We start from the raw sequence: 17,809 nt of genomic DNA, 5'->3' as shown, positions 1-17,809 counted from the left end.
CATTTTAAAAGGGCACTGCATGTCAATCGGCCAAACATCTGGTTAAAAAGGACGCTTTCGCCTGGTGCCTAAAGGTGTATAATGAAGGTGCCCTGTGAACCTCCCTGGGGAGAGCATTCTTCACAAATGGGGAGCCACTGCAGAGAAGGCCCTGTTCTCATGTTGCCACCCTCCATACCTCTGGCGGAGGAGGCACACAAAAGAGCTGTAGTTGTTCAACACTGGGAGAATCAAGTGTTTCCCCACCTACGGAAAAACACAGATTCCACCCCCCCTTTCTATTTAAAAATGAGCAAATGTGAATGATGGATGGATAGATCTTGCGCCAAAAAGGCTGCCGTCTTCTCACAATAAACACGCCCAACATATTTAACTCCCAGAAGAGCAAAAACGGAACCCCCGTCAAAATGTTTGCTGCTTTTGAGTCCAGTCTGCCTGAAGAAAGACAACCTACACGTCGTTATGTTTGTATAAAAGATATTTACTTCAATTATCACACCTAGGGTGCTAGTGAATTATAATAATACATCATGTGAGTTTCGTACAGTGATATTGCTTCTCCATATCATATAGGGACTGTTGTACAGTGCTGAGAACAGAACATTGTATGGTGGGCCCAAGACAGGAAGGAAATGCCGCCCCCCCTAAAGGAGGGAGGCCCCCCCACTCCGTCACAGCCCGCCATATAAAACTTTTTTTTTTCTTTAATAAACTTCTGAACAAGAAAGAAAATGTTACAAAAGATGAAATCACAGCAACACAACGTGGGGCTTCTCAAAGCTACTTGTACAAAAAAAAAAGACACTTTTTTTGGTCAATTGGGTCTTTGTGAGGATATTTCATTAAAATCTGTGATTGTGAATATAAGAAATGAGCGTCTAAAAACATCTAAGACTTAGTGCGTTACAGGAAAATAATAATAATAATAATATAATATTTATATATATATATATAAAATACTGCTAAAAATGTCGGACACCACAAGTACACGGGGGTAAAATGGAGCTTATCATCAATTTTTTTTTTAAAAAAGAAAATATTCTCAGGAAAAAAAATACACCTTTTTTTTTTGTTTCGAGTTCATTTTGTGCTGTGTTAGTAGTCAGGGCAAGTCCAAAGGTTAGCCCGATAAAATGGCAAGTAGTTATTGCACAAATGCAAAAAATAAAAATAAAAACAAAAAATAAAATCTTCAGAGCGCATGACCCGCTGGGAAGGTCTCCTGCGCAAGTCCCCAGGTTTCAATGGGACGTGCACACAAGCCTCTTGAGGCGGATCGCGGCCTTGACTTAAAATTATATATATATATATATGTGGAAAGGGACTTCGGGGAAGCAAACAAACAAACAAAAAATTAGGTTGCCATTTACTTTGGATTTAAAACGTCCAAATTCGCACACATGACATTCTCAGAGTGTTGTCCACAGAGCAGAACACAGAGTGCCTTTTGGGCAGGGAGGGGTGGGGTGGGGGGGAGAGCGGCAGGAAACGGCTTTCGACATTGGAAATGCATAGACTATTTGGAGAAGAAAGAATAACAATTTAAAGGGGGGGGGACACACCTTTACCAAAAGCTCATTATTTTAAAAGTAGACCTTCCTTACCCCGCCCGTCACCAGTCCAAACTAGCGCAAGAAAATAAAAAATAAAAAAGGAAGGGGGAAGTGGTTGGGTTTGGCTGGGGGCACGATCCACCAGGATCTCCTCCTTGCTCTCCAGAAGTTAACCAGACATGTTCCCACATGACTCCTGTTCCTTTCGATCCTGTGCAGTTGGCTCATGCCCAAAGACCCTTCCAGGGATCTCCTTGCTCCCAGAGAGGTGTTGCACCAATTTGCTTCAGAGACTCCGAGGAAGGGCAGGGGTGGCATTCAGGGCTTGTCCTACTCAAAGTAGACCCACCAAAGTGAATGGATGTGAGTAACTTTATCGTTTGGCAAGCTCAAAGGGTCTACTCTGAACAGGACCTAGTTGAATACAACCCCAGGGCTCCCTGGAATCACCTCACGGGTTTGCTAAATGAGTGGCAAGCCGCCTTCTGCACGGTAACGGGGTTTTTAAAAACAAAAAAAGGCAACTTTCCTCCCTCCATTTTCTTTGTTTCTGCATAAGCTGCTGCCTCTCTTATTACCTCCTCAAAGAACAGCTGCACGCCATACCACTCAACTGTGTTCATCATTACAAATGGGCAGAGAAAGAACCCATACCTGTCAACTTTCCCCTTTTCTTGTGAGGAATCGTATTCGGAATAAGGGGATTTCCCTTAAAAAAAGGAAAATGCTGACAGCTATGAAAGAATCCCCCTCAGACCTGGACCAATTAGGCAGGGTGGTGCAACACCACAAAATGTACACTTATTTACTGTCTCCTTGTATTTTGACCACCATCAAGTGAGGGAGGTGGGGGAGTGAGAGAAGAGAGGCAACATTTGGATTTTTGCCTCAGGCCCCAAAACTTATTGGGCCTTTCCGGCCTCTGTGGGTGGGGTCTCCTGTTCTCATCCCCACTCCCTCACCTGAAAAGCCCAGAGAATCAATTTCTAGACAAACCCAAAAGCAGGTTGAGATGCAAAGTTGACAGCTGCATGGCTCACGCCATCCTTAACCCTCGCCTGAAAGCTTTCAAACGGAGCACGTGTATAGTCATCTCTATTCCACGCCAAGCTGCTTTTCAGTCTACCTCTGGAGAGTTATTATGGCACATGGGGCCTGGTGCAGAGGCAATGGAAGGAGCAGAAGTTTCTTTTAAACTCTCCCCCCTCCAAAAAACAAAAACAAAACCACACCCCTAGGGCGAGACGTCACTCACAGCATCACCAAAGTCAACACGCTCCGTGCTGCCAGATGTTAGCAAGCGATGGGTATTCTCACATAGCAGAAACAGACCTTGCCATTTTAAATTTGGAAAAGACGCACTCAGGGGAAAGAGGAACCTAGCTGAGGAAAGCAGTCTCTCGGCTGAAAATACTTTGCTAGAAACGGCAATGAACTTTGGGAACAGCAAAAAAATGCCTCTTCACGGACCCAATCCACAGACTCAAGGAGGCTCAGAGCGCTTTGTGAATTTGCTTCATTCCTTGCCCTCCCCGCCCAAAGCTGCGTCCTTCTAAACTCTCAAAGCGGAAGATCTTTAAATTACAAACGATTTTATACACATTTACAAAGTATCCAGAATATACAAAGGAATGATATGAGTCTTGGGCTGACCACCTGAGGTGCAAGTCAAGCCGCGCAGCCACTCGCTTGGGGCAACGTTGCACGAACGAATCATGCAACTGTGTACACTTGGGACAGATATGTGAGCATGGCCGTTGCAGTTTTATGCAGGAAGCTCTGGAAAGCACTTTGGGAAATAATAATAATAATAATCTCATTACATGTAGGAAAGGCTCAATGTTTGTGCGAGTTTTCGGGATGAAACAAAAGATACGATATGCTCGTGGTGCAGTTGATTAACAGAACCACTTCACAGATAAGTGCTGATGATGATGACTAAAGAGGCAGAAAAGCAGATGTTTTCCATTTGTTTTTAACAAGTCCCAGTTAAACTGGAATGAACTTATTGTTAAGTCCCTTTTCCCGAGAGACTAAGAACGAGAAGCTTCAGTGCCTTTAAAGGTTGCATAAGACAGGTCGGGTATCGAAGTGGGTGGGGTGGGATGTTTGAGCCACTAAGTGCCTAGCAGATAACTTGCATGATTGTGTCTATCAGGTAGATTAATAGAATTGCAGAGTTGGAAGGGACCCTGAGGGCCATCTAGTCCAACCCCCTGCAAAGTCGTAACTTTGTCTATCCTGTCATAGCTAGGCTGTGCAAAAGGGCCGCCACAGAAGTACAATTTGGCAGGGAATGTCCACAACACATGTCTGCTCCCCAAATGGAGGCAGAGCTACGTAAAATTGAAATTTGGTAATTACCACTTCAACAGATTGTAGTTACTGGTCTTCAAATCCATTGATGACCAGCTTGGAGGAGTGTTTTGCAGTCACAAATTCAAGAGGACAGATGATTACGATGCTTTACCAAAGGAAAACAAAATCGTGGCATGCAAGCAACCACGTGGCAAACCTTTCCTGTGTGTATCATTGTGCCAAGGAACAAGGCAAATCTATCCACACCTGTAAACGCCTAATAATTTAAAAAGCGGAGTGCAAAAAATTCTCCCTCGTTGCTTGGTAGGACAACCACCTTACCAAGTGGTTACTTTGCAAACTGTGGGACATAACTAGTGCTGGTGCCTGGCTATTTCGCACTGTAGGCAAGGTTATTTTGTGCCATAGGCAAAATAAACTATTTGCATTGCCCTCCCAAAATTAACTTGCAATTTTCAAAAGCAGGTGTCTTGTAGAAATGACATTCTTGAAAGATTATCAGAAATTTTAAGATATCACAAAAACTAATCTGTATAAAACTGTGCTCCTCAAAGGTCAGTACTGTGTCCCTCTGAGCAGTTGGCCTAATGAGAGTACCAGCCTTTTTGTAACCACTTGGTAAACGGTCATATACTCAGTGTTCCTAATATGATGCCACAATTCCACCTGTAATTTCACCAATTATGGATGCCACAATTCCATCAAAGAGGCCACTGCCAGACTCTTCAAAGACAGAGGAGCTCATATTTGCTCACTTAACACGTTCCATACATGTTAGCTCCCTACAAACAAATATTTCTTATTGCACAAAGATTTAATGCATGCTATTAAGTGCTTTAGAAAAATTAGTGCCCCAACAACCCAGATTTCTGCATTTTTCTTAATGGATCCTGAGCAGATAGGTATTCTCTGATATGTGCTGAAATCCAAATCTGTATAATCTAGACTGAGAATGTGTAAGAGTTATGCTTGTTAAATTGTTAAAAACTGGGGGTGGGGTGGGGGAATATAATAAAAAAAGGAAAGGAAAGGAATCCAAATCACTGGTTAATTTCAGGTTACAAGAAGCTAACAAATGCAAGTTTGTGAAAGATGTAAATGACAGCAGAATTTAGGACTTTGGACAAAGGAAGCAAATCGCAAAGCAAAACACAAACTTTCATCTAAATCTCCTAAATAAAACTCAATATATCTGAGAATTATAAAACAGTGTGTGTGAATAACCATTGCCCTTCTCTAGTAAACTTGGTTACTTAAATATAGCAAGCAACTTTAAAAATGGGAAATACACAATCCAAATTTATTTTTTGAGGGGGCACGCTTTCATTTTTCTCCATCATAATAGACCACTAAACGAAATGCATTATGATGATTTGCTTTCTTAAAGCCATGAATTTTAAAGCTTATCTCAGCTCTACTGGAATCAAGAAGACACCTTGAACAGCTTGCTGTATGCAGGCTCAGTATTTTGTAAGACCACGCTTGCCTCCACCTTCCAAATCTCTGGAGAGCAGAAACTCACAGGAGATTCCCTCTTTGTTCAGCGAGATGTCCAGCATGGACTCCTCATGTGCACAATTCCAACAGAGGGGCATCCACACGCACACATATTTTGTGTATGTGAAGCTGTCTCCCTCACCGAAGAGACCAGGGGAGCTGGTTCAAGCATGACTTCTGTGTGCGCCCCAGTGCGCAATGAATCCCTTGCAGGCATGAGTACTTGGTGTGTGCAACTGTGAGGAATAACTGGATCAGGGTGATGGGGTGTTAAAATGATGGGGGAAAGATTGCTACCCTGCACACAGGTGATGCATGCACAGCTACAAGCAGCATGGTGACATGCTAAGGCAGGGAGGGAAAGGTCAGCTTTAACAACCGAGGCCTTAAAATATGCAACCCTTTCCCCTTTGTGGTTACAAAACCCGCATGGCTGCTGGTTATTGCAGAAGGAATCAGCACCCTAAGCGTTCCAGTGTCCGTTGGTGACATTTTAAAGATTGGCCTCCTGTCTGTGCTCTGACATTATCCAGTTGGATGCTGCCAATGCCAGAGGTGCAGACGTCCTACATACATAGTAACTTCTGCAGAATATACTTCGAAAACCAAACCCCATCATGCTTATTCCGCATGTGTGGCTACAAAGACAACAGGTAAGCAGACAAATGCGTTTGAATCTTCACTGCATCATTGCTAATCCAGCAAAATTACTGCAAGCTTTAACGATTGTTATTGAACAGTACAATCCTATGCAAGTCTACTCATAAGTAAACCATGCTGACTCCAACAGGGCTTTCTACCAGGTAAATGGGTACAGGACTGCAGCTTAAGGCAGATTTAACTGGAAGCAAGGCTCACTAGACATGTGTGGCTAAACAACAGTAGTAACTTTCTGAAGGTAAGAGCTGTTTAATAGTGGAAGACTCCCTCGGAAAGTGGTGGACTCTCCTTCCTTGGAGGTTGGGTGGCCATCTGTCATGGATGCTTTAGTTGAGATTCCTGCATTGCAGGGGGTTGGACAAAATGACCCTCGGGACCCCTTCTAACTCGACGTTTCTATGATTTCTGAGTAAGCATGCACAGCACCAAAAGGCTTTTGCTACTGATACGAGTGGCAGCTTTCGTTTAATTGTGTTATCTCCAAAAAGCACCTGTAACATGCCAATTGATGAAACTGATTAAAAAGGCAGGTGGTTAATCTAGAATACGGGTATGGGACCAGTGGCCATGCAGATGTTCTTGGACTCCAACTGACATCATGGGCAATGGTGATGGGAGTTGAGAGTCTAGCAACATCTCGCAGGTTCCCCATCTCGCTAGCCCTAGAAATTGCACAGAGGCTGCAAAGGACAAGGTACCTTAAAAGATGGTGGCACAAGTGGCTGGAAGGCTGCAGGCAACTTCACATGCTCATATAAGAAAATGCACGCCACCACGCTGCAAATTAAAGGTGCCCCCAAGCACTTGTGTTTATTTCAGCAGTTTCTTAACGGAGAGGAAAATGAAGATGGGCAGTCCTGACAGGAATTGGGCTGGCCCTTACCAAAGATATACGCCCTGTTCTTCACAATTATATCCTGATTTTGCTATGCACAGGTTGTGCGAAAGCCTCTCTTGCTCGATAAAAAGCACTGCATGTTTTCAAGCTGTTGAAGATACTTATTCAGGCTTCAGTGCTGTGGGCCCAAGAAGTGGAACAGTTTGTGCATGACCAGGTCTAACTGCTGGCCATTCAAGGCTGTTCAAAGACCTACATTTTGGGTAAATTGCGTTGATCCCAGCCATGTTCATCTGGAGTTGTTTGAGGAAGTAGGTTGTATAATGAATCTGTTTTTTAAAAGGTAAGTAAATGGATGAACCTTGCAAAAATGACACGAGTTAGGCAACTCATTCTATATGCACTCAGAAATGATCCATGCAACTAAATACATTATGTTTTCACCAGAGTAACAAGGATAGCAAATTGATTAATGGGTTTAAGTAAATGAATATTTTTGAATTTAACAGATTCATTTCCAATTAAAACAGGATGTCTTGAGTATTTCGGTAATGACTGTTGACTAAAGTTAAGACACAAAATTGCTTTGAAAACTATTTGAAGCGTATGTGCTCCCGCTGCTGGCTTCCATGCATGCTTATCAAGGGCCTTTGTGGAAATCTTAATACATAAATGAGAGATGCCCTTGAGCACATGGAGCCCTCATGTATGGGACTCCCAATATCCTGCTCCTTGCAGTTGTGGAGACTGTGAACTGCATGATACGCAGAGAGTTTGTAGCAGATCCAGGAGTACAGGCTTCCCTTCCATGACTAAAAAATTGATATTTTGGGGTGTGTGTGTGTCTAGTTTTTAAATGAATTAAACTAATTAATTTCTTCCATTATGAAACTTATTACTTCAACAATTTCAGCCCTAGGTGCTAGCCACTTTTAAGTGTGCTTGTGCAATACTTTTCTAAGATGCAAAGGTCCACAATTAATCTTTACAGTTGGCTGCAATGTCAGTTGTTGGGCTCACAGAGAGCCTTGGGATTCTTCTTCAGTGGAATGCTAGACTATGCATTCAGATCACAAGTCACGAAAAATAGTGACTCATTGGATCAGACTGACAGACTGCATTTCTGCTCAGAAGCCAGCACTCCTGGGTCCAGTGGGACTTACTCCCAGGTAAGTATTCCACCACAGCCTTTGGGCATATAGGATGGAGTGGAGTTTACTTAAGTTGCAGCCTCCACCTTCTCATTAGAAAAAGGACAAGAAAGGAAAGCAAACATGCAGTGATGAGCAGATCTTCGCATGTCCCCCCTTCCGAGGCTGACATTTGCGCAGAGGGATTGCTTAACGTGCCATGGAAAGCAATAACACCTCAGAAAACGGAAGCAAACATGTAAGGTGGCAACTAAAATATTTAGCATTCTGCGTGGGATGGGAGGAATTTTGGATTCACTACAAATGGTGGCAAATGGCTACTAGATCACTGCACCAGCAAGTTAATTGCATTAAAAGGTCCCAGCAATGTACAACTGAGTTATAAAGAACCCAATTTCTTTAAAAGTCCCAACAACTGGGTGTGTGGCTTAAAAACATCACCCCACTACTTTATTTCAACGGATTGTTTCCACGCGATATAATTAAGTGCTTAGTGGTGCCTGAAACATAAGGGACCAGCAATCTGCTAGTCCTGTGGAGGGAACCGAGGTAGCTTTGTCCATTGGTGTTAGGCTGCTCCTCCTCCTCCTCTCATAGCTAACCTTGGAGAGAGAAGACCTCCTGGATGTACCCCACAGGAAGTTCTAGTCCACAGGAGACCGACTAGGAGAGCTGTTCTCCTGGTACAGGCCTGGCCAGTTTTCACAATGCAGCTGGCCTGGGGCGCATTTAGCACTATCCAGAACACAAGGGGTTGGATGCATAGAACTATGAGCAGGAGAAGGGAGAGTAGCTAGCGCTGGTCCACAAACCTGGTCTGACTGTTTAAGCAAGTGCTGTGATAGTGTCCACAGCAGTTCCTGAACCCCTTGCTTGTGTGCAAAGCTGGTTCCGCACTGCTTTGCCTTTCTTGCTCCAGGAATCATTCTTTGAGCTGGGGGCACCTACAGGGCATGACACCCATCCGATTCAACCCAGTACGGTTGGCAGTGGCCCTTAGCATCCTCTCACCCGATTCAACCCAGTATGGTTGGCAGTGGCCCTTAGCATCCTCTCACCCTAAGGAGCCTCCCTCACTGTCTTCAAGTTTATATAACCATGAGTAGGATTAGGAGGCCAAATTGGAAATGATAGGTCCTAATAATAAGAATAAAAGCATGCATTGTTGATGTTGACAAATTCTTGCATTTGCTCACAAAGTATCTGAACTCAAGGTGATTCTGCTCCAGGCAGAGTCTCACACAATCCAATACATTTCTTGGAAAGCAAGGGAGTACAGAAATATTTTAGTTCTGAGCAGCGGTGTGGCATCAGCTAACCGGCTTCTACAGGTTTCCAAGGGCATCTAAGTGGTCATGGAGGTGACTTAAGGGACATCATCAAGGAGGTGTGAACACCATTCCACCAGCCATCACTCCCTAGTGCTCAGAAAGGTTCTCAGCTGCAGCCCAAGACTCTGAAACAAAACAACTTCCATGGGTGCTTTCCTAAGGATTTTGCCAACTCTAAACTGCCAAAATTTGACAGTACTGGGGGCTTTTGAAATGGAGCATGAGAGACAGAACTGCTGAGTGTCCTCTGACTGCTGCAATGCTAGTAGAGAATACATTTTTTAAAAAAGCAGCTCTCCATGATGTTATTCTGCTAATACTTTTTTCTTTTGATTTGATTAACACTTAAGCTAAAAGTGAGATTTCTTTGCTGTTCAGTTTTTCTTTCAGAAGTCCGCACACAAAAAAGGAGCGGGGGAATCCTTTTAAATCGCAAGGGCATCTATTGCATATTTTTTGAAGCATATTATTCTCTCAACAGCCACACACACAAAAGATAGGAGTGCAACTCTAAGGACCACCTTTCTTATTTTGGAGCTCCTTTGATCTAAAGGTAGGGAGTGGCCTTTAACGAAGATGTATAGTCAAAATGCAACTGGAATGGAGGTTAAAAGTAATTTGTCCTGCAACTGTTCCTCTAGGAGGTTTACTCACTTCAAATCAGGAGCTGTGTACTGATTAATTTGTCTTTTAAAAATATCCAAGGGTTGTGTTTTAACTGCAGTTTATCAAAATTATCAACCTCAAGTTTAGAAATTTCTAACTTTTATTGCTTGCCAGCTAGCAAGGCATTTAATAAGGTGTTTGCAGAAATGGGCTCTTCCAGGCCTTATCCTAGGCAAACACAGGAAGAGCTGGGCCAGTCTGCACCTCATCTAAGGAGGTGTCAGTAATTAGGGGTCCAACTATGGTTCTTTGATGATGCCTAGAACCAAAGAGGTACTAAATTTCCCACAACATTCTTCCTGATGTCCTCACACCCCTTATGCGGAACCCCCTTAAGTCAGCTGCCTGCCTGCAAGAATACTATTTCTTGGCTTAAGCTTAAGAGACTGATTCTCTATGAATTTGAATATCAATATACGTATCAAGGCTTTGAGATAAGACCGCTGAAGAAGCCCAGAAAACTACCTTGGGAGTGTGCTACCTGCCTACCTGCAAGAAGGCAAGTTAGCTTGATCTTTCAGGGCTGCAGGTTAGTGCTCCTCCTCTGAGATAAATTTACTTGCAAATCAGTGCCAGCATGCTTTGGAAACGTGGGTCAATACGACAGTTGACAAATAGTACCAAACATTCTGTGAAGGGCTCTGGGTGCGGAATCCGTCCCCCTTTGGTGCTGTGATTAAAGCTACAGTCCAATGCATACTTCCTTGGGAGCAAGTCCAGGCCCGGCTCAATACATTGGGTGGTGTGGGAAGAAGGACAAAGTGGTGCACCTCCCAATCTTTCCAAGCACGGAAGTTTTGCCCAGTCAGTTGCATCTTTCTTCAACACTGGCAATGGGGCGGCCCCCTCTCATAGAATCATAGAGTTGGAAGGAGACAGCTTTGGAGACACAGGTCAGGTTGCATGGTACACAAAACTTGCTGCTGCTGCTCTCCATCTCCCAGCTTCCGCTGCCCAAGGTAGTTGCCGCACTCTGTCTAATGGTAGGGCCGGCTCTGGGCCAAGTCACATTGAAGTCAGCGGCACTTACTTTTGATAAAGCATTCATAGGATCAGCTCATTTCCACAAACTCAGAACCCAAAGCTGCTCTGCCCTCTCTCACTGGGACTGCTAAAAGCTCCACCACATGCGTGTTATTAAAAGTTGTCTATGCACACAGCGTAGAAATTTCATTTGTGGAAATGAGCAGAGAATTTGGAAGCCAATGCTTTTTTGCAAAAGTAGAACTGTGAAGAATTTCATGAGGCCAGTTATACACAGCTCTATTTCTCCAAAAAGCATTTGCAAAGAGGGCTTCATTTGGCCTTTCCCCCCCTACAGGGGTGAGAAAAAAGACATTTTCTTAGAAAAACAGCACCCGAGAAAGCCTTCCTTTTAGGTGAATTTCACCCACTTGGAAAGAAAGGGCCATGAAGGCAGTGATGGGTGCTCATTCTCCCCTGCTGGATGCTTCTAGGACTAGCCTTGTTGGCAAACTGGAATTATTCTCAGTAGTGCGATGTGGCTTGCTAAGTAGCGTGAGCTGCTGTCTTCACCTTTGGGGCTCCCACGTTGCACAATAATCCATGCAATGCCCGACGAATCGTGTCAACGATTCTGGATGGGCTCTGGGCATAGCCTTAGTTCATGTGGGACATTAGCCAAGGCTGCAGACTTACATGAATAGTGTTGCCTTTTCAAGGAAACTTGCCTGCTATAATTGGTATTCTCAACGTAGTTTCCCCCAAGGGCAGGGTTTTCTGTAGCACAGGTTGGAAATGTGCTTCCTCACTTCTGTTAAAATTCTCTAGAATATTTTCCCATGGTTTTTTTTGGGGGGGGGGGCTGGCTGGGGGCTGGCAGGGAACTACTGCATGGCAGTAAGCTTCAGCCATTAAAAAAATTGCCAGAAGTTTGCTGTAAAAGAAAGTATCAGGGAAAGCGCCTGTGGATGAGGTGCTGTACAATACAGAACTACACTTGCTGAAATGTGACCTCTTAATGTAGTTTTTCACCACCGTGACTAACAACTACTGGTTTGTAATCCTTTGCACTGCAATGAACTTTCCAGTCAGAAGCGGGGCCGTTACGCTAGATTTCCCAAGACTGAAAACCGGATTGCAAATGGCACACCTCGCCAGGACCCAAATCCAACCAAGCCTAGTTGAGAACTAATTGGAAAAGCCAGCCAAAACCTTCTTGCCAAAGACACAAGAATCAGATTTTGGATGAAGAAGGCCTTGCACAGATGATTCTTTTAGGGGAATCTCTCTACTGAGTCCATGCCAGCCTTTCCCTTCAAAGCCAAAACAGAAATGATGGAAGGAACCAAAATGACAATACGGTGCCAAATATATACTGAAATCTCAAGCGCTTTCCTGCTTCAAATTTGCAGCTGCTGGCAGAGCGGCAACATCTTCTTTGATTTGGCCTAAGAGTGCTTCAGTTCTGTGAATAAGGGTCCCTGCAATGAACCACCTACCCTAAAGCAAGCTTTGCTTCTAGATTTTACACGAGACAGATCTGCTTGGGCCTAGGGAGGCAAAAAGGAAAGAGAAGGTTACACAATATTTACGATATGCTCCACAGGCACCAGGGTGAGGAGGGGAGGAGAAGCACAGCACATGAAAGACAACCAGAATTCTGTTATTTCAAGGCACTTCAATATTGCTTATCAGGATGGGTGGCAGAACTCTGACTGCTCGGCTAGGGCATGCTCTAAACCACACAAGTAACAACGTTATGGGATGCAGGTTTCCATGGGGAGACATCAAATCATGGGGCCCTGACGGCGGCAAGCATCCTCATATCTATCTGGGAGGGGAGGAAACATCAGAACGGGAGATCTATTGCTGTAAGAAAAGATACAAACATCTGAAGGCAAGAACGGATTCCTTCATCGACTCAGACGCTTGGCCCTGATAAAGTGAGGATGGGTAAGCTGACAGGAAGATTTGAGAAAGAGAGGCAGGTCCTGTTTGGAGAAGCAAGGGGGGAATTCTCATGGCAGATACTGAGCAACCCCTTAGTCACGAGTCCCACTCTGATATGCTCACGCAAAATTCCATGCATATGTTAAGAGCGGCTGTACCACGGCCTTCATGTATGTGCCAAGAGCAGAAGGTTTATCTGCTAGGAAAGGGTGATTATGCCTACGTCAAGAATCACCAGCGCTTATTTACTTCTCCAGATTTTCTTCTGGAACAGCTGGGCTTTCTCTGCTGCCCAGATTCTCGTATCAGCCACAATTTTTGCAAATACGTCTCCTCAGATCATGATGGAACAAACCAAGAGCTGTCGGTGGACCTCAAGCTCCAACATTCGGACCCTCAAAACAGTTACGAAATTATAAAATTAACAGCAAGAAGTGGTCAAAGCAAGCCTGCCTTGCAGCCTCCTAGAGCCTTCGTCCTGGGCCATGAAAAGGCATTTTTTTCTTTTAAAGCTACCAAACATTTAAATTTGTGAAGATCTGAACTAAGTGCTGCTGTCAATCCTTGAAAAGAGACTGCAAAATACACAATTGCCTTTTTTTAAAAAAAAAACACGTGCAAGGAAGGTGGTTTCACATCTTGTAGCCCCTCCCCCCATATCAATTACTAATGAACTTCAAGCATGTTGAGGTGTAATGTTGGGAACACATTTTTAAAACTCAGAATACCTTTCCCCCTGCCCCCCTCCCCATATCACAAAGAAAAAAATATTAATTAGAACTTAAGAAGCAATGAATGCACCATTAAAGTGTCATCAAAAGATGTTGACCTAAGACAAAGTTTTCCATGATACACAATACGGACCCAAAAAAACGAAAGAAAAGAAAAGAAAAAGTCTGTCAATAATATACAGTATGACAACTACATCTTGTAAATTATACCCAATACTGCCGGCAGTCTATCCCTCTAAAGAATATTTGCCCCCTTTCATCCCTAACAATCAGATAATAAAATACAGCACCTATAAATAAGCAAAAATAATATATATATACCGAAATCGTTCTATCGTTAGTTTTAAAGATATGGCAATAAAGGAGTCTAAATCAGCAAACTTGTAGAAGCCGTAACTGATAAAACAGCTTATTGAAAAAAGGTGGCAGTAATGCACTCTATGCGTGCAAGAAGTACGTAAGAAAATACAGACGTATAAAATTGCACACACACTCACGCACACACTCGGCTTTCCACACGGCTCTATGCTCACGCATATACACATAGACAACAGGAGGCGTCGGAGACAATTTGGAAATTTGATTCTGTACTTTGATCGGCCTTGCAGCTTTTGCAAAACAAAGTGGAAGAGCTGACAATTGCGATGGGCGCCATGCTTCTGCGCATGTTTTGGTTAGGTGTTCCGTGGTTTACGTTGCGATTACCAAATGCCACGGGCTCCTCCTGCAAGCCTTTCCTCTTTTTGTTAATGAGGACACACCCCCCCCCGCCATAAAAGGATGGTAATAATAATAATAATCCCACAACTGAAACGTAATAGAGAAATCAGTGCTTGCTGTGGGACCACAGCCAGTGATTAACCAATTAGTTAAGGGTGCTGAAAGGTCCTTTTCTATCTTAGTGGGACGTGAGAACAAGAAAGTGCCCAGTGACTGATCTCACCGCCTGCCATCAAGACAGCTCACTGTAAGTCAGGAGTGGGGAACCCATCACACCTTCAGATGTTGCTGGACTCCGACTCCCATCAGCACCAGCTGGCATGCTCAATGGACAAGGTTGGTGGGAGTTGTAGTCAAACATCAACTGAAGGCTCCCCTCTCATGTTCTAAGTGCTTCTCAATGCAAGATGCACCTCCACTCTTCCCAAAGTGGTATCAGCCAAACGCTTCCATCCTTCTAGTCAACACCACCACCCTGCCAAGGTCCTACGTATAACGTAGGCTCATTATGACACCCACCTGTCTGCAACCAAGTGAGCTAATTTCTTTCAAAAGCTGGTGGTTCTTTTCCCATAGGGCACAAATGACTAATGTAGGCATGTGTGACTAGGCAGGCTGAGGACTTGTAACTGATTTGCAAGGCTGGCATGACGCAATTCAAACTGATCCGATCAAGTACCCATTCCAAGCTGTCTCCCACACCTCCTAGAAATGAGGTCTGATCTGCGTGCTCTGTGGTTAGAGGTTAAAAAGCAGATTATAAAATACCTAGATTTCAGATTATTTTTTTTCAGATTTCTTCCTTTTTCTGTCCTGATTTGGCCTAAAATGGAGTGTATTAAACAAATCCCAGCCCATAAAGAGACCAGAATTGGTTAAAGCTATGAAACGATGTGCACTACAAGTCAATTTTCTATTCCACTTTACAAGAAAAACACTGAAGTCAGCTACCACAAATTAAGATATTTTCCTGATGTGACTTTTCTCTTTTGTTTAAAAAATACGAGGAGTAAATGTGTATTTTTTTTTTAAATCCCAAGTTTTAAACAATATTCTTTTCTTGAAAATATTTAGGAATTCAAACTAGTGTGTTTAGAGTCGGGTTGACTGTGCAATCTCTTAGTGGCAACTGAACAGCTACAAAAAACCTTTTTTTCTTTTTCTCAAAAAATCTCCCCTTCCATCTTTTTTCGGTTTTCCTGCTTAAAGAAGATAATAGTGTATTATTATCGCTCTGTTTAGCCATTAGATGGCGGATAAAAAGCCCCCCTTTTAAATATGTGGGTTTAATTTTTCTTCTTCTTCTTGTTTGTATATAATTTTTTTTTTTTTTAGTTTTAAAGCCCACACCAAAGAGGAGGGCAGAAGGCAAAAGCTGTATGAGTTTTTTTTTCTTCCCCAGAAACTGTGGAAAATCACTTTAGGGCAATTAATAGAAACACTTCGGGGTACAAAAAGCTCGACTACACATTTTCAGTTTTCGTCCTTGAAAACACAAACATAAAACTGGGCTGAAACGCTCCTTTCGTTCTCTATATGCACCTTGGCCTATGGCATTTTTGCCCCGTGGCCTGCAGGGCTGTAAGTGCGGGACACAATTAAAACCAGAAGAGGTCCAAGTGTTTTTTTTGTGTGTGTTTTTGTTTTTTGTGTTTTACTTCCCCAGCTCCTCAGAGTTGGGTGAGCTTAATCTCAAAACTCCCACTCCACGGGCTCCTCTCGACTTGCGGCCTTCTCTAGGCGGTGGATTATGCTGTTCAAATTCGCTGCCTTCTTTTTCCTCAAGGTGTTGTCCCGCGTGTTCTTCGAGCAAACCGCCTCGGAGAAGCCGAACAGGGTCTGGAGGGAGTTGGTGGCTGGCGTGGAGCTGGTACTTGGCACAATGGGAATTTTCTCCACACGTTCCCCTGCGGCCTTGCAGGAGCTCTCCCCTGCAAGGAGCGAGGTGGAGGCAGCTGAGGTAGAGGCATCCTCTTCTGGAGCACAGTTTGGCGTCGTCTCCAGAGTTTCTCCTGAATGTAGGGAGCCCGGCGGAGAACTCGGACGCGGCGCTCGGAGCCTCCCCTCGTCGTCAGTGTCGTCCAGGCTCTCCGCCCCCAAGTGGAATGTCTCCGTTTTCTCCGAAGATCCGGCGTCTCGCAGTGCCTCTTCCCCTGCATCGAAAGCTGACGCTGCTCGCCCTCCCTGAGACTTTGTGGTTGTGTTGCTGCTGTACTCCTCGGCTTCCAGGCGGCTTCCCGGCTTCCCGTCGGGCGGGCCCTCCGCGTCCACCCCATCACAACTGTCTCCTTCGGAGCTGTGAACTGCCCGGCTGCTTCTGGCCGAAGGAGAGTCGCTAGACCCAGCCTGGCTCTGGCCTCCCGCTTGGATCTCTTCGATAAAGAGCTCTCGGCGAATGCGAGACCTGGGAGGGGAGAGAGAAAGTGTAGGCGAGAGGGGAAGACGGTGTCAAGAGGGTCACTGATACGTCAGTAATGTAAGTTCAGGTAATGATAATGATAATGATAATAATAACAATAATAACAACAACAACAACAACAATAATAATAATAATAATAATAATAATAATAATAATAATACAGTGGTACCTTGGGTTAAGAACTTAATTCGGTCTGGAGGTCTGTTCTTAACCTGAAACTGTTCTTAACCTGAAGCACCGCTTTAGCTAATGAGGCCTCCCGCTGCACGATTTCTGTTCTCATCCTGAAGCAAAGTTCTTAACCTGAGGTACTATTTCTGAGTTAGAGGAGTCTGTAACCTGAAGCGTATGTAACCTGAAGCACCTGTAACCCGAGGTACCACTGTAATAATAATTTATTATTCACACCCCACCCATCTGACTGGGTTTCCCCAGCCACTCTGGGCAGCTCCCAACAGAATATTAAAAACTCAACAAAACATCAAACATTAAAAACTTCCCTAAACAGGGCTGCCTTCAGATGTCTTCTAAAAGTCAGGTAGTGGTTTATTTCCTTGACATCTGATGGGAGCCACTACCGAGAAGGCCCTCTGCGTGGTTCCCTATAACCTCACTTCTTGCAGGGAGGGAACCGCCAGAAGGGCCTCGGAGCTGAACCTCAGTGTCTGGGCAAAACAATGGGGTTGGAGACGCTCCTTCATGAATACAGGGCTGAGACCATTTAGGGTTTTAAAAGGTCAGCACCAATGCTTTGAATTGTGCTCAGAAACGTACTGGGAGCCAATGTAGGTCTTGATACAACACTAATTATCTTTATAACATTTCCCACTCCTCAAGCAACTAAGAATTCAAGAAGAGCCTGGTGGATCAGGCCCATGGCCCATCTTGTCCAGCATCCTGTTCTCACAGTGGCCAACCCGATGCCCCCAAGGAACCCCCCAAGCAGAAGCCAAGCACAAGCACTCTTGCAAGCAGGAGGACGTGCGCCACGCCCCCGGAACGTGTGCCAGC

At 44.2% G+C, this 17,809-nt stretch overlaps 1 protein-coding gene across 9 annotated transcripts in view; it reads right to left on the bottom strand.

Moving 5' to 3' along the window:
* CUX1 (cut like homeobox 1) overlaps positions 1-17,809 on the bottom strand; it is a 261,716-nt gene that overhangs the window by 17,325 nt on the left and 226,582 nt on the right. For 7 of the 9 annotated variants that reach the window (XM_028707528.2, XM_028707532.2, XM_028707530.2 and 4 more), the window contains one exon: positions 461-16,783. The exons of the other annotated variants lie outside the window; for them this stretch is intronic. In XM_028707528.2, the coding sequence (XP_028563361.2) occupies positions 16,072-16,783 (712 nt within the window). In that variant the 3' untranslated portion in view covers positions 461-16,071. Of the gene's footprint in view, positions 1-460; positions 16,784-17,809 lie in introns of those variants that run through there. 9 annotated transcript variants of the gene reach the window in all.

Source organism: Podarcis muralis, chromosome 15, assembly GCF_964188315.1.
Source record: "Podarcis muralis chromosome 15, rPodMur119.hap1.1, whole genome shotgun sequence".
NCBI lineage: Eukaryota > Metazoa > Chordata > Lepidosauria > Squamata > Lacertidae > Podarcis > Podarcis muralis.
This window is presented reverse-complemented; position numbering and strand designations above follow the sequence as displayed.